General features: G+C 41.2%; 2 protein-coding genes across 2 annotated transcripts; both read right to left on the bottom strand.

Moving 5' to 3' along the window:
- Positions 1-19,000: 19,000 nt before the first annotated feature.
- Positions 19,001-21,568, bottom strand: LOC143541509 (putative receptor protein kinase ZmPK1). Its single transcript, XM_077034325.1, is given in 3 exon segments — positions 19,001-19,930; positions 19,932-21,007; positions 21,116-21,568. Coding segments are annotated over 3 exon segments (2,361 nt in total). The 5' UTR covers positions 21,495-21,568; the 3' UTR covers positions 19,001-19,024.
- Positions 21,569-22,435: 867 nt separating this feature from the next.
- On the bottom strand, positions 22,436-24,180 carry LOC143541510 (putative sugar phosphate/phosphate translocator At3g11320). Its single transcript, XM_077034326.1, has 4 exons — positions 23,716-24,180; positions 23,029-23,132; positions 22,721-22,949; positions 22,436-22,627 (listed from the first exon to the last, which is right to left on the bottom strand). The coding sequence occupies exons 1-4, from the start codon at positions 24,157-24,159 to the stop codon at positions 22,472-22,474; spliced, it is 933 nt and encodes a 310-aa protein (XP_076890441.1). The 5' UTR covers positions 24,160-24,180; the 3' UTR covers positions 22,436-22,471.
- Positions 24,181-26,563: the final 2,383 nt, after the last annotated feature.

Genomic DNA, 26,563 nt, shown 5'->3' with positions numbered 1-26,563 from the left:
CTCCAAAACCTTTAGACCAACTGCTACAAATGCAGGAAAGTCAAAATTCGCAAGGGACATTGCGAAAGCAATCGCCCCGAGAAGTGCCAAACAGATGTCCAACATTGGCACTTATGATGGTCTATCCGACCCAGACGACCATTTGAACAGGTTCATTGCGGGGGCTACCGTCAGCAACTGAACGGAACCCACGTGGTGCTACATGTTCCAGATGACTCTGGTCGGAGCGGCCAGGGCATGGTTCGATCGTTTACCGATCCACCACATATATGACTGGGCGGACTTTCAGAACAAGTTCAGCCAGCACTTTAGCCAACAGAGGAAGTACACTGAAGAGCAGTGGACGATCCTCAACTGCGTGAGAGAGGAGGATGAATCTTTACTAGACTTCATCACCCGCTTCAACTCCAAAAATCTAAGTCTCGGCAACATAAGTGAGGATCTGGTTCGCGCCGCCTTCATCCAAGGCGCCGAATACCCAGAACTTATCCGCACGTTGACGGGTAAGGATGGCATGCCATCAACTTGGGATGCCATCATGACGGCGGCAAAGCGCTTTGCCGAGACGGAAAAGCAACTGGGAAGGGATCTTCCCCAGAGTACACACCTCTACACGCAGAGGACAAGGGAGAACAACGTTAGGACCGCCCGGCAGAACAAAAAGAGGCGGCTAGGTATTTGGCAGTCAAGGGTAAACTTTGACACCTCATCCAGCTCTCGCCCTCTTGTCGGCGGAAGGGACAACACACACCCTTCAAACCGAAAAAACCGGTGGACGCCACTCACCAAGAGCGTCACGGAGATATTTGCCACGGAAAAATTGCCATGGCCAAAAGCCCCATTGATCCGGCAGAAACCTAATGCGGATCAAAGCAAGTCCTGTGATTTCCACGGGACAAATGGCCATGGTACTGAAGAGTGCACATCCTTGAAAGACATTGTTGAAGCATTTGTCAAGGATGGAAGACTTGCACATCTCGTGGCATCAATCAGGAAGGGAGGAAGGAGTGACAACCGGTACAGAGGTAACGGACGAAAGCCCGTCGACATCAGCATCAACATGGTTCATGGCAAGGTCGGAGGAAGAAAAAGACGAGCGACAGAACCATGCGCGTGGAAGGAAGCCGAGGTGCGCTTTCCGCGAGTGCCAGGAGGCCCCAGCAAAGAAGGCCCCATCGTCATCAAAAGCCAGCTGGGGCATTACATCACTTCCCGCACTCTTGTTGACAACGGCGCTTCGTCGACGGTGATGTACAGGCAGTTCTTTGACAAGCTGGATGATGAAGACAAAGAACGCCTGGAAACGGTCTACGCTTCAATGGAAGGGTTTGACGGCAGTACAGAAACCCCCCTGGGTATCCTATCTTTCCCCGTCACTCTTACAGATGGAAAACACTCCCGCACAGAGGATGTGGACTTTGTCGTGATGAGGAAGCCACACCACACGTATGACATCCTCTTCGGGAGAGACGGGATGGCAAGATTCAACGTCGTGGTATCTTCAGTCCACGGCATGATGGGATGGCCAACAGCTGAGGGTGTGGCGATGATCACTGGCATTCCCCAGGTATGCATCGCATCTGTCTCATCTAAACCCCAACCAAAGATGGCTAAACCAACCATCACCGAACCGGAAAAATGGGCCTTCAATGGCAAATACCCCGACCAGGCCGTTACCATTGGACCAACAATCGTTGATCCCACCCGCACCTTACTCAAACGCCTACTGCAGAAAAACGCTGACATCTTTGCGTGGACACCAGCTGACATGACTGGTGTACCCCGAAGTAAGGCGGAGCATAAGCTCAAGTGCGATCCGGCTGTTACGCCAGTCGTACAAAAGCGCAGAGTAATGGGGCCTGAACAAACTAACGCGTGTAGAACCCAAGTCAAGGAACTCCTTGACGCAGGCATCATACGCGTTAGTAGATATCAAACATGGGTTGCAAACCCCGTAATGGTACCGAAGAATGACAAACAATGGCGCATGTGCATAGATTTCAAAGATTTGAACAAAGCATGCCCCAAAGATTGTTATCCGTTACCAGAAATTGATCTTAAGGTGGATTCGTTGGCACCATTTCGCCTTAAATGCTTCTTGGATGCGTATAAGGGGTACCATCAAATCCACATGGCCGTAGATGACCAGGACAAAACAGCGTTTCGGACGCCCGATGGTACATTTTGTTATAAAATGATGCCCTTCGGACTTAAGAATGCAGGGTCCACGTACCAACGCCTGATGGACAAAGAGTTTCATGCCCAAATCGGGAGAAACTTGGAAGTCTATATGGATGATTTGGTCATCAAAAGCCCCGAGCCAGAAGCGATGTTGAAAGACATTGAAAAAACTTTCAACACGCTCAGAAAGATAAACATGAAGCTCAACCCGAGCAAGTGTTCATTTGGGATGGAAGAAGGGAAGTTCTTGGGAGTCATTGTTACTAAAGATGGCTTCAGAGCGAACCCTGAAAAGGTCGAAGCCATTGTTAAAATGGAATCACCTACCACCATCAAAGAGGCTCAGACACTGAATGGACGACTAGTCGCACTTAATCGCTTTTTGGCAAACCATGCGGATAAGTCGTTTCCTTTCGTGTCAACATTAAGAAACTGCTTAAAGAAAACGCACTTCCGCTGGACACCAGAAGCGGAAGCAGCTTTTCAGGAGATTCGGTCACGCCTGATCGAACTCCCAACACTTACAGCACCACAAGCGGGAGAGGAGTTAATCCTATACCTTTCCGCAACAGATAGAGCAACCGGGGCAGTACTGCTAACAGAACGAAAAGGCATCCAGATGCCAATCTATTATGTTAGCCGTGTACTAACAGACGTAGAAACCCGGTACTCTACCCTCGAAAAATTAGTCTTAGCACTTATACACGCTTCACGCAGATTAAGACGATATTTCCAGGGCCACCCAATCACCATTCTCACCAACTTCAAACTCTCAAACGTTCTAGGCAAACCCGAATTATCGGGACGTCTAGCCAAATGGGCAATTGAATTGGGAGAATATGCAATTAAGTACAAGCCAAGACCAGCCATAAAAGGCCAGGTCCTGGCCGATTTTATTGCAGAAGTCCCCGCTACGCGGGAGAAAGAGTGCCAGGAGGAGGCTCAACCCTCCCCAGCACAGGACATCAACGATATCTGGCGACTCTATACTGATGGAGCAGCCAACAACGAGGGTTCAAGCGCAGGGTTAAAATTAACCAACCCAGCGGGCCAAGAATATACTTACGCTATTCGGTTGGATTTCCCAAGTACGAATAACGAAGCCGAATACGAAGCATTCTTGGCCGGATTGAGAATTGCGCGTAAAATGGGAGTGAAAAACTTGGAAGCCCACGTGGATTCCATGCTGGTGGCCAACCAAATAAATGGGACGTACACGGCTGTGAACGACATAATGGCCCTGTACCTCGCCCAGGCAAAAACCCTTATGCGTGATTTTAATGATTGTAAAGTCATACACGTTAAGCGCAGCGAAAACAAATCTGCGGATGCGTTAAGCAAGCTTGCATCACTAGCCTTCACCCACTTGGGAAAGGACATCCGCATTGAACTCCTCGAAGCACCATCAGTCCCGCACAAGGAAATTTGTGTCATCCAAACCGGTACAGAAACGTGGATGACACCAATAATAAATTACCTTGCAGCAGGAACACTACCAGAATCAAAAACACAGGCAAGAAAACTACGCTGTAAAGCACTAAATTATCAACTCATCAATGACAACCTTTACAGACGTAACTTTCTTGGCCCACTTTTAAGATGCGTGGACAACCAAGATGCTGACTACCTCTTAAGGGAAGTACACGAGGGCATCTGTGGAGTTCACGCAGGTCCCCGCGCTGTTGTGGCTAAGCTGAACAATGCGGGATACTTTTGGCCGGGGATGCATATGGATGCACTGGCATACACTAGAAAATGCAGGTCTTGCCAGCTTTACGCACCCAACACGCATCGCCCGAAGAACGAACTTGTTCCAGTCACTTCTTCGTGGCCATTTCAGAAGTGGGCCATCGATGTGACAGGCCCATTTCCCACAGCAGCAGGAAATGTTCAGTTCCTAGTGGTAGCCATCGATTACTTCACCAAGTGGATAGAAGCAAAACCTTTAGCCCAAACAACCGCAAAACATATCAAAAAATTTATTTGGGAATTTATTATTTGTCGTTTTGGACTTCCACAGAATCTGGTGAGCGATAACGGCACCAACTTTGCTGACAAGAAGCTACAGCAGTGGCTGAAAGAACTTCAAATCACCCACACCTTTACCTCAGTGGCACACCCGCAAGGTAATGGTGAGGTAGAAAGAGCAAACAAGAGCATCGTCGATGGCATAAAGAAAAGACTCTTGAAACACAGATCCGGCTGGGTGGACGAGCTCCCGCACGTCCTTTGGGCAAACAGAACGCTGAAAAATGCCAGTACGGGGGAAACCCCGTTCAGTCTCACTTATGGCACTGAAGCCATGGTCCCAGTCGAAATTGGTTTACCCTCACCAAGGGTCTTGATCCAGCCAGAAGACAATGATGCGGAAAGACGGTTAGACCTTATGCTAACCGAGGAACGCAGAGACTTAGCCGCAGTGCATGAAGAAAATTACAAACGACAAATGCGAAAGTACTACAACACGCGGGTAAAACTCTGCAATTTCAATGAAGGAGACTACATACTGCGTAACAACGAGGCTTCAAACCAAGAGCGCCCAGGAAAGCTGGCCCCGGTCTGGGAAGGGCCATACATTATCAAAGAAGTCCTGGGAAAAGGCGCATACCGGCTTGAAAGGCTCGATGGCACTCCTATCCCAATAACATGGAATGGAGCTCAATTACGCAAATGTTATATGTAGATCAATTCCAAACTTGTAAAGAAAAGGCCTAGAGCCACTTCTAATGGAAATGATTCTCCTTACACAATGTGATGATAGCCTTACCTTTAACTTATGAACTTCCCATGTGCCGGTATTCACCGCACCAATGCGTGAAGAAGTAAGTAGTTGCGTGTGGAAGGCGGCAAAACCCGCATAAACACAACGCTAAAAATGTAAAAAAGATAAGGAAAACCTACACGCAGGTCAGTGGTAAGTAAAGTTTAGCTATCCTTGTAAGTGCAAGTGACGGTCTTACCCGCACAATCACAAGCAAGGAAGCAAAACTTCTACCTATCATCTACCACGTTCAAAGGTTAACTTATTCTGAACACTTAGAAAATTTCAAGGAAATGGTGAGGAAAACTTCCACGCAGGATAAATGTAAGTTTAGCCATCCTACTAAGTGCAAGTGACGGTCCTACCCGCACAATCACGAAAGAGGAAGCAAAAATAAACTTATAATTTACCACGTCAAAAAGTTAACTTATCTAAGTACTAAAGAAATTGCTAAGTGTAAACATGCGTAAAATAAACAAAGGACAAACACATTATTTCATCAACTTGAATATTACAAACATTGCTGGGTATATACCCGCATACAAAAGAAGTACAAGAGCAAATATCTACGCTAAGGGTGGAAAGGGATCTTTTGGATCATGCTTCAGGACCACTCCCACTTGGACCCGCACCATCAGCAGAGGGTGACGGTTCAAGGAAAGCTCTAAGGACAGCAAGCCCATCATCAGCAGCAGCAATTTCATTCACCTTCTCCACCACAGGATGCGGGAAGGCAGCATACTGGTTCACTGCTTGGTCATAAATAGTTTCGGTATCCGCATTATACAAAGGGAAGTTGGAAGGCGGGATGCCTTTCTCAGCAAACCCTAGACCAAGCAGGAAGCCGGTCCGTTCCCCATCCTCATGAGAAGCGTTGAGGGCTGCGTTCATAGCATCGTCGTAAGATGTCTCTGAAAAGACCCGATGCACAACCTACAAAAAATGTACAAGTATAAGAACTTCTATCCTACAAAGGAAAGCGTGACGACATAAAGCTAAAATACCTGAGGCAACGCTTCTCGAAGAAGCCATTCCTTGGCAGCCAGAGCTTGGGTGCAGGCGCGTTCAGCTTCGTTCTTATTAAGATTGGCGAGAAGCACATCCTTTGCAGCGGCCTCTTCAACGCCCTTAAGCTTCCGTTCGGTATGCGCAAGCACACCCCTCTGGTCCAGGATCTCTTGAAGCTTCTTCGCATCCTCCATAGCCAAGGCATCATGAGCCTGTTGAAGAGCCTTTAACTTAGCTTTAAGTTCTTCATTCTCCAGGCGGAGAGGCTCAGCAACAGCTTCAGCCTTGGTGGCCCTCTCGGTCGCGTTCCTCGCAGTCTCCTTAGCTAGCCGAAGCTGTTCGTTAACAGCTTGGGCAGCCTTGGAGCGGGCCTCGAGTCGCGCTTGAACCTCAACCTCGAGGGCCTTGAAGGCCTTCTCCTTCTCCGCAGATACTGCGGTCAGTTTTTGGTTCTCCTCCCGGAGAGCACGCGCCTGAGATACTTCTTTAACGCGAGCTGCTTTCAACTTGTCGTTTTCACGACAAAGTAGCTCGACGCGTGGCTGCATCCGGGCCAGGAGAACCCGAAGCTCGTTGGTTAGCCTACCCTCCTGGTAGCTAACCATGGCTTCCCCCAACGCACCATGGGGAGCAGCGTGGCGAGCCCAGTCCACGCACTCCACAGGTGTGCGAAGGGTTGTTCCTCGGCGTATGTTCCATCTTGGAACATACACTTCATTGGAATCCGACACTGCAAAAGAAACAAAGCAGTTAGGAAAAGATGATAAAAATTACATAAAGGACAAAAGAACCCTACGCACCTGTAGGGTCGATCACAGGCCGATAGCCACCGAACCCATCACCTGAACCTAAGGGAAATCCATCCAAAAGGTCAGGCAGATGGGAAGGTAACAAAGATCGGCGAGAAGCCCCGCGCGTACCTGAAGGTCCAGCCGTCGAGGCCGATGGCGGAGGCGGCATGGTTTCCGCCGCAGTCGATGGCGGAGGCATGGTGTCCGCCGCGGACGCCTCCGAAGAGTCAGCAGCAACAGTAACCGCCGGCTATGTGAACGATGCTGTAAAAATTGCACTCACCGCCGGCGGTGATGTCATCTCGGCTGGAACAGTTGGCTCAAAGGATTGAGCAACTGGACCAGCGGAAGCAGGCGAAGGTGCCTGGGTCGACGCCTCAGGTAGGCTGACCGAGCCTACCGTCATTGGCGGAGAGGTACTCCCCTGCGCTCCACCCTGGAATGCGTCAACATCCACGCCTGCAGAAAGAAGACAAGTGTTAATAAATTTATGAAGTATGATAAATCTACAAAAAGAATGTTTATACTTACGGGTTTTCTTGAGCTTGAACGTACGGACGGGCGGGGATGAACCCGATGGAGCCGGTCTCTTGATGCCGGTCACCGTCGTCGTCGGTTCTCCGGAGGTAACTGTCGTAGCCTCCGGAGCAGTGGTCTTCTCACCACCGGGGTTCCCCGCCACCTCTTCATTATCTGACTCGGTGTCAGATAGAAGCACCGGATCAGCTGTGGAGGCCACCTTCTCCTTCCCTTTCCCGCCGGCAGCCTTCCTCTTCCGCACTAGCGGAGGACCATCTGCGGATTCCTCAGAAGAAGAAAGGACGTAAGGAATTCCAGCAGCGGGTACAGCATTGAGGGGTTGAGGATAGAATATCGCCTTACCTGGCCGCCGGTGGCTCAGGATCTCTTGGCCCGGCGGATAGACCTCCACAAACCGATCCGCCATTTGTTCCAGGATGGGCAACTCGTTCTCGTCTAGAGCACGAGTACCCATCCGCGCGGGACCGTCAGCTTCCCGCGGGTACAGGAGCGACTCCAAGTTGTTCCCCTCTGAAAGAAAATAAACAGTTAGAAGATAAACTCGTATAAGCAAAGAGAAACGGAGCATACCGTAAGGGATAGAGTTCGAACAGTATTCGAGGACGATTGGAACCTTTTGCGCGTCAGCCTCTTTCCACACTCGGCTCATCCCCAACATCACCATCCCGGACTCCGGAAACCGGAAAACCGGAGATTGGACCAGGGATATCTTTGCAAACCACTCCGCCTCCTGGTAGTTTGTGGCATGGTGGCTCGGAATGGCTTGGCCATTTTTAAACTTCATGGCGATGGGGACGGCGCGAGCAGAAATGTAGAAGAACTCCCGCTTCCACGATCGGAGACTGCGCTCTGTCGCGCAAATCTTCAAACCCTTGATTCGGGTTGTCAGGGTGTACCACCCCTGGATGCACCTCCAAGTATAGAAGGTCATCAGGCGGTCCACGTAGGGCTCAACACCCAATATCCGGCACACCCACTCGAAGTGGCGAATCTTCGCGATCGCCATTGGGTGCAGCTCGGTCAGATGAACACCGTGCCTTTCGAGGACACGGTAAACAAACTTTGTCAATGGGAACCTAAGGTTCCCATAAACAAAGAATGCAGCATATACCCCGATCTTGCCACTGGGGGCATCGTACACGGTCTGATGGGGTTCAGGAAACTCAGGCTCGAGAGGATCGAGCATGAACTTCCTAACAACATACCGGTACTGATCGCCGGGCAGAGCACACTGGCACTCACCAGCAGTACTCTTGTCATCGGCCGAAGACTCAAGATCACGAGAAGACATTGTGCAGAAAAAAGAAAGCGATTTCGGGAAAATGCTAGCCTGAAAAGGGGAGTATTTGCCGGAAATCGCTAAAGAAGAAGAAGAGAAGGGTGAAAGTGTGGATTGCAAACAGCCCTCTCCCCCTTTATATACTAATCGCAATTAATGCGATGAATTTAATGCGGAGGAGAGAGAAGTCGAAGGTGCAATGAAACTATGACACGTGGCATAAGGCAGGCTGGCAACAGCTATTGACAGGACGTGTGCCAGCAATTTCGCGGCCACGCGCCCGAAAAAACGCGCCCACGCGCCTGAAAAAGAGACTGGAATGACCATATAATGTCACGTCACCATAACTTCCTGCACGTCCTGACACAGTCAGAAGAAACCGTCGCACGACGTTTCAAACGTTTGGACTGTTCCTATCTTTCTACCAACTCTTCGAATTTTGAAATTCAAAATTCAAAAAAGATTCAAAAGTAAGCGGGAAAACACCCCTTACCTTGGCAAACAAGTAACCATAAGCCGGGTGCGGGTACAGTGTTAAGGCAAAACCCTTCACATACCTAGCACCCGCAGGAAATTGAAGCCAAGAATACCTTGGCAACCAAGTAACTATAAGACAGGTGCGGGTACAGTGTTAAGGCAAAACCCTTCACATACCTAGCACCCGCAGGGAATTGAAGCCAAGAATACCTTGGCAACCAAGTAACTATAAGACAGGTGCGGGTACAGTGTTAAGGCAAAACCCTTCACATACCTAGCACCCGCAGAGAATTGAAACCAAGAAGGATCTTCTAGGCAATGCTTGCGGATAGAGGAATAACATCCCCGCATAACGGGAACGTCGAGAATTATATTGTTTGAAACTCCGTAATGGAATTGGTGGTCTTAGCATAATTGATCACTATGTTAAAAACCACCAGAACCTCATGGAGACTATATACAAGTGAGACTCAACGCTCCTGCCTTGCGAGAAGGTTACATACCTACCCGCATCATACCCAAAGATCAAGCAAAAAAATCGGGAATTTTTGCAAGTGACACTAGGAAACCCGCGGGAAGAATCCCCACGGAGAACCTTAAAACTAAAAAGCCTTTTCAAAACCCCTTGCTCAAAGTCCAAAAGTTCACCTCACTTTATTAAACATTCATGAGAAGAACATTGGACTGGGGGGGCTTGAAGAGGTAGGTCCCAGCAGAGCCCAGTTGGTCCCGCAAGACTCACCTTGAACAGGGACGTCTGCGCAAAGGCCAGCTGCTTCCGCAGGACCCACCATGCTCAGAGAACCTTACGCGCAGTACGCAAGCTGTACACGCAGGGAAAGCCTCCCAATGGTGAAGTACCCCGCCTGTTCCCGCAGTTGCGGATACAAGCCATCAGGGAAGGCTACCCGCAGACAGCAGGGCTACACGCACAAGACAATAGATACTTCAGTAGTCACATGAAGGAATGAGCAAGACGGGAACAATCCCGCCAAAATGAGCCAGTCCGTATGATTCTGAAAGATCTTCTGTACTATACCTACCAAGGTATGGATAGGACAGACAATCTGACCAGAACAGCCCATGAGCCAATCACAGGGTGACAGCTCACCGACAACAGTACGAGGAGGAGCACCCTCTAGTACTGTTTGTCATTATTAGCCGCTGCCTACTCACCAACCCTTACTGCAGGGCATGCGCAGCCTACAGTTGGTGAAATAGTGTTACTGTGGGCCGTAACCTATTCACCAACCAGCATGGCCTGCGTATAATCCACAGTAGGTAGGACGTGCATAATCTACAGTTGGAGGAATAGTGCAGCCGACATAGTTACTGTTGGCCGTAACCTATCCACCAACCAGTATGGCCTGTGCATAGTCCACTGTTGGTAGAACAGGAATACTATTCAGCCGGCTATACCTTCTAACCTACCTTCGGCTATAAATACTCCAACATCTTGGAATGGTAAGATCATCTGATATCCAGTTATCTAGCAATCTCTTAATATACACTTATATTCAGAGCAATCTAGTCTGATTCTCACGCCGGAGGGTGGTCACAAGGAGGAACCCCCCCCCCCTTCTCAGTGACGAGCTTACGGTGTTTGTTTTGCAGGTCTCCTGAAGAACAGCCTTCTCAGTTAGATCTCATCCGTGGGAAACATTACTTAACCCCCCAGATTATCTATAATCTGTCCAGATTATCTATAATCTGTCCAGGGTTCACCTAGTGTTTCTTCAGATATCTACTCAGAGACAGAAGTTAACTAGTTGGATCGAATATTTAGAAGGATGCTCTTATAAGATATGGTGTCAAATTGAAGATTTGGAGAAAATGTTGGAAATTCTTGCTAGCAATGGAGAATGCGTCAGATAATTGTTCCACAATCAGTAAAATACAACAAAGGTTTGGAGAAGGTGTCACATTGGAGATTTGAAAATAGCTACTTCTTGTTCAAGTCGGCCCGAATATGTTTTTAATTACCCATTTATCGAATTGAGTCAGATTGGTTTAATCAGAACTCGATCACTTGGCAACCCAATACCTGAGTCGAACTACTACTTTTGGATTTGAGTTGGTCGGGCTATTTGGTTACAGTAAAATCTATAGGTCTAGTATTACATCCAGATGGGAGGGTTTGAATATCAAAGCCATTAATTTATTATTAAAAACAAGATAAAAATTGTATAAAAAACATTAATTAAATAACTTTCTGGTTAATTAATTTTCCTGGTCTCTCTTCCTTGCAACAAGTTTAATTCACATGCGCATTGTGAACCCACAAGCGTGTAAATGTTTATAATATATTAATGCACATGTAATTACGCACATATACATATAACAATTTCATGTATATTCACGTAAGCATAATGCATATATAACAGTTATCACGGGAGGTGAATTGGAATTGGTTAATCGAATACGAACTAAACTTGGAGAATACTTTGGCACAGCTCGCCAATTTTATTAATCAAGAAAATAACTTAAAACTTGATCAATTCTCCAATAACTATTACATGAATTCTTTGGGTTTATATAGAAGCTCGATTATAATTAGAATAAAATACAAACTCTTATTTATCTATTAAATAAAATTTCATCTCTATCTAATAAATAAAATAGATAATTATCTCTAATTATAATAATTAATTAATGAGATCGATCTATTAGCTTGAACCAGCCCCACCTTCCCGACCCATAACTCGGTTCGGGAATTAACTCCAACAAGTTACAAGTATATAATAGTTATGCCAAATATATAATAGTTATGCTAGAATTTTAGATAAGATAAGCAAATAAACAAACGGTTTACGTTTACTTGGTTCTTGTGTTATTTATTTTTGTTTAATTATTGGACCATTCAAGCCAACTATAATATGTTCTCCACACTCGGCCAACAGCTAGCTTGGACCTTTGGATCGACCACACTTTAGTTTTAAAAAAGGGTTGGAGTAAAACATGGCGGGCAAACCCATGGCACAAGGCTCTTGTATGCACTGGTCCGGGAGTGTTACGTCACTTACACATGATGTAAACATCATTACTATATATTTATGCAAGAAACTGCTCTACAACTTAAACTCAAACAAAAATCAAATCGCATAATTAGTTATGAACCTTTTACATTAGTTTGGTGGCCATGTTTGAAATTAATTTATTAAATAGGTAATAAGCGTTGTTATTATTTTTTAATGGTTCACGTAGTTAAAATATATAAATGCTTAATTAAATCACTTTATCACAAAATAAGATGCATGTGTATATATAGTAGCCAAAAGATAAAAAGAAGCATATTTATGGCCTTTTTGTATGAATTGAAATGATTGGATATAATTGAAACATATGATATGACCGACCGCTCGTGCCAGCTTTAATTTTAAAATAGCTAGCTAGGGCCGATTGAACACTAATTCTTCTACCTTTTGTTTTGTTGATGACTTGATGAAACATCTAGCCATTCATGTTAATCTACTCTAGATAAATAAATATACATAACTGGAAAATAGGATGCTTAAAATACATGATAGCATGGCAACATCCATCATTTTAATCGATTACATTATAAACCGCCCTTGACTCATGACTCATCAAAGAATAATATAAAAGAAACACGTAGTTTCCGCATCTGATATTTTAATTAATTTACTCATTTTGTTGGGTTTAATCTTGACGGGTTGGTTGCAAATCGATTTCTACTAATTAGTATTAAACAAACAAAAATAATAATTAGTAGAAATCGACCTGTCAAGATTATGGCCAACACATTCGTATATTATTACTTCTTAACATCTTCAGTTATATATATAACTTTTTATATAATTATTATGGCCTTCAAGTCATCTCTGACCATACACATACAGAAACACATGTACATCCACATCGACAGGGATGCATAATAACTAACAATAATGATAACTATAGCTACGTTACTACAATTATACATGTATCAAACTGGTTCAAATTGTATAGCCCGATTTGGCAATATGTTGTTTGTACTACACAGTACATATTACACAATTCCGATAATAATATTACAAAAACCCATATGTGTTCCTTAAACAAAGTATTTAATTCAAAAGCATCACCTAAAGAAAGAAAAAAAGTAGTGATTACAATTTACAAATATGCCATTTACATTTTGCACTGTATAATATGCATGTTCACCTCATTTATAGATTCCCCGAAAAGAAAAAAATAAACTATGAAATGAGGCCGTTGTGTAGGTTCATGGAAGTCTCTGATCCAGAGGGCCGATGTCGTTGTGTTTTCGGGAAGGACCAGATGGCGGCAGTGGTGTTTTTCTTTTAGGCAAGAAGCCGAAAAAGTTGCCCGAAAACTGAGACTTGGGAGTACGTACTCGAAACATATGATCGCTGCTTGTTGTTGAGCATTGAGCTGTTTGAGCAACAATGAAGAAGAAGAAGATGGTTAAGAGTAAGAGTGACCGCCATGGAAGTCGATTCATCAGAGCTCTTGTGTATTGTTAAAGTGTGTTTGTGTGTATGTATGTATGTATAATATATGTGTTAGAGATATAGAGAGAGAGTGTTATGGAGGATTGTGTTTATGAGATAGAGAGGGAGATGTGTATGGTCTTTATTCCAAGAATTACTCTATTATTACATATATATGTTATATATAATTTAATAAATAATTTGAAGTTAGTAAGTGTTTAAAATATACTCTTTAGGTAAACTAAAGAAAAAGATGTACCTGCGACATTCGCATAAATTAAAGATAAAGCAGCTCTTTGTCTAAGGGATATGATGATGTCTGGTTTCAAAATTATCATTGCAATTTAAGAATAGTAATTACTAATTAGTGACGCATCTTTATATCATACTTTATTCCAAGAGTTCAGTGTTTTCGGTTGATTCTTCACATTTGATTCGCATGTCGTGGCGTCCAAGTAGACCAGTTTAATACGTGTATTAGGTGTTTCAAGCTTATTGGCCATCATGGACGGTCCATAACGCTTGTATTGGATTCCTTTGCTCAAAATAAGAGATGAGACGACCAAGCAACTCCAGTAGGCACGATAATGCTAGGTTAAAGCATGGGCGTGCTTCGTAGCCGGCCAGACCAGTTTAATATGTGTATTATGTGTTTCAAGCTCATTGGCCACCATGGACGGTCCATAACGCTTGTATTGGATTCCTTTGCTCAAAATATCAACCTTAGACTCCGGAAACTTCATTTTAAAACTTGAATTCATGAAACTCTCTAAACCCTCTTTGGTGTTGTAGCTCCTGGATGTCTAATTCTTGAAAGATTTATTTTAGCGATTAAATGAGGTTTAGGCTTTAATAATTGGTAGGCCACAAACTAGCTAGGATATTAAGCTTTCAGTCTTTCAAGAGCATTTATATTATTCCTCGCATTGATTTTCATCTTAAGTATAACTTATCCATATCAATTTATGGGAGGGCTCGAGACATATATGCTATAGTCCGTAATGTTACTATTATTCGTTTGGTTGCATTTCATTTTAATGAAATTTGACTTGTTACGATTTATGTTACAACACATTGTCATTTAAATAAATGTTATAGTACACGATGCTTGATTTTGGTTGGTTGGCAATAAACCCACGAGCTTTTGTGCTGAGCAATTAAGTTATTGCGACACCAACTCGTTGATTTTTATTTTAAGTATAATTTACCTTAAAACACGGTACACTATATACTATATGATATAAAATTCACAGCTAGGAGCATTCTACTTCATATTCAAACATTATTGTTAATCGTATGTTTGGGAACGAGACTATGATCAGAAAACTAATAAGTTATGAGAAAAGCAAGAAAACTATTACTAACAATCCGTTTTTATAAAAATGTTTTATCATCTCTCTATTAATCTATTATAAGGTTATAAATGTAAAATGATAAAAATAATTAAAAAAATGCGTTGCTAAAAAAGTTACATATATGTACTTCTTGAACTACACATGTATATGTATTTTTTAAATATTATACTCTTTTTGTATTTGTTACCTTATAAATAAAAGAAATGAAAACAAGTTCTTTTAAAAATATTGGTTGATAGTAGTTTTCTGGATTTTCTTGTAACTTTATACTTCTCTTTAGAACCCTACCCTATTGTGAATATTATATCTACACCACAACACTTAGGTGGAGTAGAAAATGAAACTCATAGAGCAGAAAGCTACAAAAGCATCAAATTCGTACCAATTGTGACTCTTTGTGAGATGACCCTTTAGATCGTCTATACTGGAGCTTTACGGGCATCTATGGTTGTCGAAGATCTATCATGGCAAAAGGAAGGAGACATGTGTTTGTGTTTTCAAGGTAAAAAGTTTGGTTGAGTGGACTATCGATGGGAGGTTTGTGGCCTTTGATTAGTCATGGATCTAGAAACTTTTGTCATTATGAGTCAAAAACAGGTCATCTTACAACGGTTAAGCTACAACATATTGGGTCAAAAACAGGTCATCGTACATTAATTTACGGATAGCAAGTTCATATCACTTCAAAGTTGTTTTTTTATAGAAAAAATAGTTAAAGAGATTTTTATCATTCATTTTATTTATTTGATGTTATATGTCATATTGCATCTGCCGCAGTCTTTTGTCTTGCATGCCGAAAGAAAAAGGAGAAAGAAACACAATACACTTGATCTCCTCTTACTTTATTATATAAAAATATACTAACTCCTCATATTATCACTTGTGTAAGGTCCTTGATTTTTCTACATTTAACATTACCCGTTACCTAATTACAGTTTTTAGGTTTAGCCTTCTGAAAATACAATAAAATAATAAATGTTAAAAAGAAAATTATTTTGATTTGATTTGGCGATACTTTTCAGCTAAATAGAATTAGTTAAAAGTATATGTTATATAAAAAAAGAAGGGTGTGACAAATGGAAGTGGGAGGTAGGGTTAGGAGAAGGTGATTGTTCTAAGACTGTATAAGTGAATGGTTAACGTCTTGGTCCCATGTTCTTTTAACTTACTCTTAAATCACCAAGTGAGTAACTAGCTACATTGATTTCATCATGCAACTTTCTTTCAAGAGAGAACTAAGGTTTTTATTCTTGTGATTTGTTTAAAATTTTTATTTCAGTTTAAATGTTTAAAATTTGTTATTTTTGTTCTTAAGTTTTCTTTTTTTACAATTTCATGCTCCTTATTAATATATTTTGGACTGAAATAGCAGGCTTTTAACATACCACAAGGACACAAATTGTAACAAAAATAAAACTTGAGAGACGAAAATAACAAATTTAAAATTTTTGGACTGAAATAGCAAATTTGAACAAATCATAGCCACTTTTAAACTTAAGTTGTTATCAACACATTTATGATTAATCAAAGATATTAATACTTAGAAAATCTCATTTACATACATGATCACATATTAAGGGTCTATTTGGTATGAGTTAATGGAATAGGCGATGGAATGGAATGGATAATTACCATTCTATTGACATGTTTGATTACCATGTGGGAATGAAATGAATTATTAGTCTTTATTTTCTGATAAGTTAGAAAAGTTGGAATACAATAAAAATGGTAGTGAGTGGCGGTGGGATGGTGGTGGTGGACGGGTGGTAGCGATGAGCGGCGAGTAGTAATGGTGGTGGGAGGCGGTGGCGATGGGCGGGAGCCAGGAGCGATTGTTGGTGGTGGCAGGTGGTGCTAATAGTGGGTGGTGATGGCGGTGACGATGGTGGGCGGTGGTGGTGATGGCGGGAGCGATGGTTGGTGGTGGCGGTGGTGAGCGGCGCTGTAGGTGGTGGTGGGTGGCGGCGATGGAGGTGGGTGGTGGTGGTGACGGGCGGCGGAGGAGGGTGGTGGTGGTGGCCAGTGACTGGAGGCGGTGGTGGGTGGTAGCGGGTGGAGAGAAGGCAATGGGTAATGGTGGTGGGAGGGTGGTGAAGGTGACATAGTGTGAAAGTGGGATGGAATGAAAAAAAAAACAAGGGGGGTAGATGGAACGAATTTGGGGTGTTTTAGGGGGAATATAATGGACATGGTAATGGTTGATTCCATTCCATTAACCAACCAAACACATTTTTTTCATTCCATCATAATGGCCTATTCCATTCCGCCTCTCATTCATGCATATCAAACGCTACCTAAAGTCACATTTGGTATACAACTATTCATAACGAAAAGACATGTTAAAAGAATTGAATTGGGTATCAAAATCATTAGTGTCCAATTTCATGACTGGTGTGTTTTTTTACCTCCATAAACTACAATGCCCTCAATCGTCTCGCATAACATTTTGTCAAAAAGCAACGCTGTCTCCAGCATGTGTACAAATTGGCATTATCTCAAACGGAATAAAAGTTTAACAATACTTATACATGATTGAAGCAAAAAGTAGGTCACCAAGTTTTAGGAGAATATGTATCAAATCAACAGCATTACCAGTTTTTTCTTTTTTCTTTTTTTTTTTGCCAACCTCTTAATAAACTCGGTGTTTTGCTGGCAACTCCCCCAAGAAGCTTTACGCAAGACCCTCCGTTGTGGGCTGTAAATGGGCGATTTAAGGATGGAACACCACCGAGGGGCGATTTGGGTTGGGCGATGGGCAGAAGAAGGGGCGATGTGGGGGGATGGAGGTGGGGTCATCCAACTTTTTTCTTTCTCTTTCTCTCTCTCTTTCACATACACGCACATACATATTTATGTGTATATATAATGGGGCAAAAAATCACAACAAAGAGTTACGAATATGGGCAACAAACCTAGGGGCGATGAGATGGCGGTGATGTGACACTGTGGAGGGGCTTTAAAGCCCCCTCTGTATCGGGCAGTCTAATGGTCACCCGATGTAATAAAAATATGGGTAACACTGTAGAATACTTTTGTCATTACCATTTCTCATTGCTTTGTCCACAACTATTTGATAAAAATATTAAAAATTTTATAGGGTATTACAAAAGTTTTCAAATATACCCTCACTCTAGATTAGATTGAAAATCACACTTTTGTAACTTGTAATTTACTTGAAAAAAAAAAAAGAAAGTCAAGGAATCCCAAACATGCCCTCAAATCAACAAATCAAGAATCAGTTGTTTCTCATGGCTTCAAATTGGGGATCAAATGTGTATGGCAGGTGACAGTGAAGCAGTTGAGTCTGCAACCGTCCCTCATTCGTTGGGTAAACCATCTCCTTTCTGATTTTATCACATCTTTAACCTGGCCTTAAAAATCACAAATATAAGTTGCTTAAACAAAAGGACTGATTACTATTAGTGCATTGCTCATTGAAAATGCTGTATAAACTGTGAGCACTAAAACCTGGATTTGTGTCAGAAACTGCCTTGTGATTTGCCCAACAAAAGAACTTGCTCAACTAATGCTTATTTTATGCATAAACTGTTTTTTCAAGGATTAGGATCGGGTCGGGCCTAAAGCCCAATATTCGGCTTGATAGATTTTGACCCAAAAAAAATTGGTCTTTGGGTCTAAGTATTTTTGTTAAGTTAGTAATTACTTGTTTATTTTACACTTTGGGTAAAATATATGGGTAACATTGTTTATTAAATTTTTAAAAATTACTTAATATTCAAAATTAAAAGAAAATCCACACATTTGATTCTGTTTTTATTACACGTAAAACCAAAACTTAACCGAAAGTTCGGGAACATAAGGAAACATAAAACCAAACCTCGGTTTTCGTTTGGGTTAGGTCACGGATCGGATGAGTGATCATCCATAAGTTAAAAAGATAAAAACAGTAACCTAGGTTTTGTTCTTAAGGGCATGTAGTAAAACAGTATTTGTATGAGTGATCATCCATGTAAATTCGAAGTTAAAAAGATAAAAACAGTAACTTTCACTAAACATAAATGACAATCTATGCAATTTGCTCTGTGCTTTAGTATTTAATGATTTTAATCAATTCAACTAAATGGAATTTTTTGATCCTGTATTTAAGAATACATGCATAACAGAAAGAAAAACAATATGAAAAAAATACATACAAGTTGATCGAACAATTTATATATCTACTCAGACTCACACTCAATAAGAACTTGAACTACTGAATCCATTGCAGGCCTTTTATTTCTATCTTCCTCCACGCAACTCAGACCGATCTCAACAAGTTTTGCAGCCTGCTTCCTACTAAACATCCCCTCCAACCTCGGATCCATTACCTCTTCAATCCACGAAACCTCGTGCTTTTGAATACTTTCTTTTGTTACCTTCACAAACCTCATAAGCTCTGATTCTTCCTCTTCGGTTCCTTGAACACTTACGTTAGAAAGCCGACTTCCTTTTGCTAATTCTAAAACCACAACTCCGTAACTGTAAACATCCACTTTTACTGTGATGGGCACGTTGTGAGCCCATTCTGGAGCCATGTAACCTCTAGTCCCCCTCATCCTAGTAAACGTTGAGTTTTGTCCACTTAACTTTGCCAGACCAAAATCTGCAATCTTTGGTTGCAATGCACTGTCTAAAAAAATGTTTTCCGGCTTCACGTCACAGTGAATCACCCATTCGAGACACTCATGGTGTAAATAAGCCAACCCTTTTGCTATACCAATTGCAACTTCAAACCGCTCTTTCCAGTTAAGAAAGTTTGAAGAAAACAATCTTTTATCAAGTGAAAGATTCTCTACATACTCGTAAACTAGAAGCTTGCTTTGTTTTTGTGAGCAGAATCCCCACATTCGAACGACATTCATGTGATTGATCTTACCAATTGTGCTTACTTCAGCCAAAAACTCGCCTCCTTCACTCACATCTCCCAGTCTTTTCACAGCCACTACACGCTCGTCTTCTAAAATCCCTTTATAAACAACTCCCGACCCTCCTCGCCCTATCTCCGTCTTAAAGTTCTGCGTCGCCCTCACGAGTTCTCGATAACTGAACCCTCTGAATTGACCAGACATTATTCGGTACCCGTCTTCTAAGCTGGCTAGCAACTTGTTTTTTCCCAGAGAATAGCCAGCACCATGATAAGATAACTATAACTTCAACTACACCGATAGCTAAAGCAAATGAGTAAAGATAAACCCAATGAAACTTTGTGCCGGTTGAGTCATACATAGATGGAGATCCCAACATAGATATGACATTTGTACATGTGGCGTTAGGACTGGTAAGGATTCTGGAAGATGCTGATGCTTTAATGTCTAACAGTACTTTAATGTAGATGGTACCTAGGATGTTAGGATATTGGTAGCCATTAAAAAGGGCACTTTTGGCAAAACAAACGCCTTCGCCTGTTAGGCGGTAACTAAACGCCTGACAACGACAATCTGCCAAGCAGATGTTGCGACATGATTGGAACGAAACCGGGGATGAGAAGTTTAGATCAAAGCTGTAGTAATCGGTGTATGGTAATGGTAAAAAGTCAAACTTTGATGATGCTTCACATGTTATGTTGAAAGTGGGCTTGCAGCCCTGGCTTAAGTCAACAGGGTTGTTAAACTCATAACCCGGGGGGCATGAACACTCGGGTTTGTCTTTCTGAATACAAATGCCGTTTCTCCCACATATTCCGTGAATGTTACATGGTTGTGAAATGGCTTGCCATGAAATTGACCATGATCCGGTTGACTCGTTTAAGCTGTAAAGTCTGAGGTTACCATCATGGTCAATGGTTAGTCTTCTTTTGATCCCTGGACCCATGTCTGTAGCAGTAAAAGTCATCTGATCACTGGAGTTAAAGACACCCAAATCGTCAAAGGATGCGATTCTGCTACTGTTATACAAGGTTCTTCCAAAAGCAAAAGCATCAAATCTGGGATCAGGACTGGGCCAGTATACATTTGAGATTTCCAGGCCGTCGTAAATCAGTGTTAAAACGTTAATACTGTTGAAGCTCAAACCAAAATACCCGGATGCAAAACTTCCTCTTTTTGAAGCAGATATCAAGCTTTTGCTCTTTGTTAGTGTTTGAGATGGTAAAAGAGTGTCGGTTGGAAAATCAAAGCTTTGCCAGATAATCTGACCTTTTTGGTTCTTTAATACTAGATTACCTGTTATTAGATAGAATGCATAAAGTAGGTTTATTGTAATGTTGTTACCATAATTAGGCAACATGATTTGAATCAGTTCGTGTTGCGTGGTTTTCTTTATTTGTATACCTGTGTTAAGCAGCACGGCTATGTTTGCATCGGTTGGTGTTGCGTCAGTCTGCCACACGATGGTGCCATCCACGTCGGTTAAAACCATGGCTCCCTTTGTTTCAAAGGTTAACTTTGAGCCATGCCAGTTAACCGGCGTATTACGGTTAGCAGTCCAAACGACGGTGCGGTCTTTGGAGTTTGTGAGCCATATTGCAAACCAGAAGGCGTTGGTTTGGAAGCTATAGAAGCCACATGTGAATGAGTTGTCTGGAGACGTGATGACTTGTGAATCGTCTTCAACAGATATAGAGGAGCCTCTTTGAAGACGATCACGAGTTTTGTTCTTTGAAGCTGTGAAAGAACACAAGAGGAGGAGAAGGAATGCTTTCATCATCATTTGATGTTTTATGTTTTGGTGAACTGAAACTATCCACAGAGTTGGTATTTAACATTGTATTTCATAATTCTTAGAAGTTGACCTTGAATGTTTGTAAATGAATATTGATAGTCTGATACAATGATTGATTTTGAAATGAAATACAATATATTATGACACAAACAATCAGGTTGTATCTGGCTGCTGTTTGTCAACCATGAGGACAATTCCTTATTTCGTTTTATTTCTTTGTAATTATCTTTGTCAACCTTAATTTTAAATGCTGCAAAGTTTGATAGGGGTAGATTTTAATATGTATGCCAAAAAAGTGAATGTGTTTTTAAGATTATAATATTTAATGATCAGCAGCCTACACTAACTATGGTTACTTATTACTAAGGCTTTAAAAGAACCAAACGTTCGGTGAACCGTTCGGTGGGAAGTTTGTTTATGTTTGTTCGTTTAATAAATGAACGAACACGGACAAAAAAATCGTGTAGCTAAATGAACGAACATGAACAAAGGTTTCGTTCGTTCATTTGTGTTCATAAGCGTTCGCTAATGTGTTCATCTACGTTCAATAATTATACTTAAAGTTTTTACTTGTAATAGCCAACCTAGCATTTAAATTTTATATTTTATTGCTTATGTATGGTTTGTTTTCTTTAAGTTTTGTTATATAAAGTCTTGTTTTAACTAACAAGTCTAACTTGCTTCATTGGCATTATTAATTATTAGAATAGAACCGCCGCTTGGGGGATGATCATTTACAATTTTTATATAAGATGCTTAACTTTATATTCTGAACAACAATATTGATTGAGGACAAGAGTCAGGTATAGTGTTTAAATTCTACAGTATTTATACAATTGTAGAAGACGCATAATCACGTCATAAGATACAAATTAAAAAAAATGATGTCAACGGAAATACCCATTCTTTAAGGTGTTTTTCCTCCCAAAAAAATAAGCTAAAAAAATTTAATCTTAAGCGATAGATTAGGTTTCCTTAGGAGTCCTCTTCTTAGCTTCGCTGTAGAGAATCACCCCCAACACAGTGAGCAAGTACCCTAGCATCCCTGTTACCGACACTGGATTCTTGAATATCAATATTGACACCACAACTGCAACTGCCCCTTTAGCATTTCCAAGCACCTGCCATTTCACGACAATATAACACCGACTTTCATAACTATACTTAAGGAATGTGATTGAATGTAAAACACACAAGATTGCATTAATGCATACCTGGAGTGTCAAGGCGCTTGTGTGCTTAGTAACCAAGAAATTGGTCAAATTTACACAATACGCCATTGCAGAATTGAAGAGTAAATACCAAACCACATTGACATCTTTCCTAGCAAGCGCTATGGTGATGCCAACCACATTGTCTTCCATTAACAACGTGGCGGGAAGCAATATCACAACTGCTACTGGCGCCATGTACAGCAATAGGTTCATAGAATTCAGTTTTTCCCTATTATTACGCAACAAAGTTGCAGTCAATCACAGCTTAACAAACAAAAGGAGCATAATTGAAGAGAAAGAGGGATTACCCTTCAGAAGATAATAATATCCCTTGAAGCACCGACTTTAATGCTCTTGCAGCTGTAGCTCCAACACACATGATAAAACCAAATAAATGAAAACTCGGTTCACCCTGCACCCATACAACAGAATACAATATTAACACTTCTGAACAACTTTAGGTGTAGCCATTGCATTTAATATTTCAAACTAGCAAGTGCAGATAATCAAGTGTATAGTTGGAGAATCGGAAAATTAATTTGACCAATGAAAAGAAAAGAAATTCCGTCCCATGGTAACAGAAAACGTCACATTCACACCACCAAGTAGTATTTACCATCACGTGCGAGGCTACTTAAGACTACACAAGCCAATTCAATCTCAAAATAAATAAATAAAAAATTAAATTACTTCAAATGCTGCTTCATGATAATGTAATTGTTACAGCAAAGTAATGGCGTAACACAAGTTGCTTATGTAATATTTCAACATTCCATTCACACATATTCAGTCTGGCATACAACACAATTCGCTTATCTTAATTAAACCGGATCATTAACACTAACATAACCGCGTAAATCACTTGAATTGTGATCCTTAAATCATGGATTCTTAGCTCAAATCTACATCTCTCTTATCTTAATCGAACCGTACCAATATAAAGCATCTAAAGAATTATCAACATTAATGAATAAATCCCAAATAAGAGATCTTACCCCACTGGCAATAACAACCCCAGTAACAACAGGAACCAGAGTCAAATAAGTCAACCAAGCTTCCTTCTTAACGGTCATAAGATAGGCAAACACCGCGGTAAAGAACGGCGTTGTGGCACCGACCGCCTGCGTAAACGACACGGGCAAGTACCTTAAGCTGACATTCCCACTAACGACGGAGGCACAAAACACAAGGCTCAAGACGGAGATCTTGAGAAACTGAGGCCTGGACCTGAGAGTCTGCAAGGGGACCATCTTCATCCACACAATGGCAATGTAACTGAGCAGAGAGCAGGCGGTCATGTGGCACATGGTGAGGAAGATCGGGTACTTGAAGCCGTAGTTGGATAGCAGGTACTTGTTTAAGAGTAAGACTCCAATGTTGGAAGCGTACCATGAGGACACAAGGCCGATTGTGAACCACTGGCCCGTGGCTGGCTTCATGGTTTGAAATGAATCTAGGGTTTGTGGGTTTTGATAAGCATAGGGTTTGGGTGAAATTGAAGTGATCGGGTTTGTGGATCTGAGTTGAATTTAATGGGAATAATAATATGAAGGTGAGGGGAAAACACGGCAAGGGTGTTACGGCGAAAGAAAAAAGAAGGAATTTTTTGCCGGCTGGGTGGTTGGTGATTTTGATTTGAATATTTTAAAGAGGGTGTTGTGTGTATGTATGCCAGTTGTATTTTACACTCACAGTCCTTATAGTTTTATAGATCTTTTTCTCAACAATACGCGTTTTAGTAATTGATTGCATAAACAGGAAACAAATTAATAGGTTGCATAAACAAGAAACAAATGAACTGATTAAAGGTCGGGTAATTAAAATATGCCAACACCAAGTTTCGGGTTTAACATATTCGACATTAACGATTTGATTGATATAACATAATTATTGCTACATATGTTTATCAATCTGTTATCATACGTTGGTAATTGTACCACTTTGTTCTCTAATGATAATCACCTAATAGTAGAAGCAATGATACAACATGTTCAAGTTAACAAATTATCTAACATAGTTGAGTGTTAAACACATGAAATCACCAAAAGTGGCAAGTAATAATAACAACTTAATGGAAATCATGTCAAGCTTACTTACAATTCAACAACTTAATGGAAATCATGTCAAGCTTACTTACAATTCAGATTAAATACCAAATGAGATCAAACCCTAGACCTTTACGCAACCATGAAGAATTTAGCTACTCATGGTAACGTGAAATGGTGATGAAATATGAAATCCGAAAGCAAAAGGCATGATTTTGGTGTTGAAATGGCTTTGTCACTCAAGCTTTTTCGTCCTCTATCTTCCCTTGGCTTCTCCTGATGATGAACACCCGAAAAATGGCGGACTAGGGATGATAAATCGCCACAAAACCGCACATAACTGATGTAGATACGCCCGCCCAAAAACAAGAATTTTCGCTACAATACATGAAAATTACGTTGGGTTGATGTTGGATGGGCGTATAAATACACTGCTAGGCGTATTAGTATGTTGGTTGTTGTTCTTGTGTTATCTTGACTCTCGGACACATGTAACAACTCCCGTAGCTTGTGTATTATCACTTGCCAACCTACAAATATAAAATAAGCATTAAGTAATAAAATTTCTTGTGCATATCAGTAAAGTCATACAAAATATCAACATAAACCAACAGCTAATCATCAAACATTAGAATCCAACTGCAAAAATTGAATAATTTGATTCGATTAGGCCAAGTAATTCAAAATTCGATTAATTGAACATCGTTACCTAAAATAGTCTATATATACCCTAGGATTATGCTGATGCGGCCTGAGGTCCCAAATCCTTTCCATTGTTATCATGTCATCGTCAATTGGTTATTTTCTTATTTGTGGTATCTGCTTGTTATGGACCGATTTATTATCATGTTGATCAATTCATAATTACGTGGACTAATTAGATATGCGAGTGTGGTTTTCATTGTATCGAATGTAATTGCACCAATTTTGGTCCACTTGTATAGGTTTGATAGCTTTTTAGGATGTTGCCCTTCAATTTATGTGTCATAACGCTACACTAATATTAATTTATTATATGTTTAATTAAGAAAAATAAAAGCCATTAATCATGTCGTATTTTAATTTACTCCCTGACTTCTTGTTAAACACACCAAACAACTTTTGTGTTATATATTGTCTTGTGAATTGTATCGAAAACCAATTTTGTAAATGATAACTTGATGAGGGTGCAATAAAATGAATATAAAAAGGTAAGGGGGTAAGTTGTAAAATGTCTAGTCCTTGAGGCATTTTTTAATCACACCGACGGTATTTGGTGAACGTGTAGTTTAGTAGACAACGACGAGTAGAGGATATAAGATGTAAATATGAGTATCACGAGAAGAAGAATAAACAAATCAATTTCATAATGACCTTTTTTCATATTCACATATCATGTTGACTCTACATATACTATTAAAATAGGGCGTATGCGTAATAAAACAAAGTAAAGGGGTGCAAACTGAAAATCAAGGCCAATCAATCATTTATGGAAATGTAACTGAAAAATGTATTAGATAAGTGGGGTGGGGCCCAGGTGTATTAGCATTGGTCGTTGAGCACTCAACGGTTGCGATTATACCAAACCGCATCTTCGACTTCGAATCGTTAAGATTAGATTAACATTCGACGTGCCGGCAATTTCAAGTTGCATTGCCATTTTATTTAATATAAAGAAATGTAGTTAACAAATTTAGTTAAAAATCAGTTAGAAATAGATAAAGCCTCTCAAAAATGTATGTAAATGCATACAGCATTTAGATAAAAAAAAAAAACAAGAAAAAAGAAAAAACCTAAAATGTCTTATCAACAAATCTTT

The sequence above is a fragment of the Bidens hawaiensis genome, unplaced genomic scaffold (assembly GCF_021521415.1).
Source record: "Bidens hawaiensis isolate Kalapana, Puna unplaced genomic scaffold, B.hawaiensis_p1.1 tig00012605_1, whole genome shotgun sequence".
NCBI classification, from domain to species: domain Eukaryota; kingdom Viridiplantae; phylum Streptophyta; class Magnoliopsida; order Asterales; family Asteraceae; genus Bidens; species Bidens hawaiensis.
The sequence above is the reverse complement of the archived record's forward strand: the minus strand, read 5'-3'. Positions and strand labels throughout refer to the sequence as shown.

What these genes read in the sequence shown, in the direction of transcription:
- LOC143541510 (XM_077034326.1), bottom strand. Translation starts at nt 24,159, where the DNA reads ATGAAGCCAGCCACGGGCCAGTGGTTCACAATCGGCCTTGTGTCCTCA. An exon ending in GGGTTGTTATTGCCAGTGGG is followed by an intron (nt 23,133 to 23,715) that starts GTAAGATCTCTT and finishes GTATGGGTGCAG; the next exon opens with GGTGAACCGAGTTTTCATTT. An exon ending in ATATTATTATCTTCTGAAGG is followed by an intron (nt 22,950 to 23,028) that starts GTAATCCCTCTT and finishes GCGTAATAATAG; the next exon opens with GGAAAAACTGAATTCTATGA.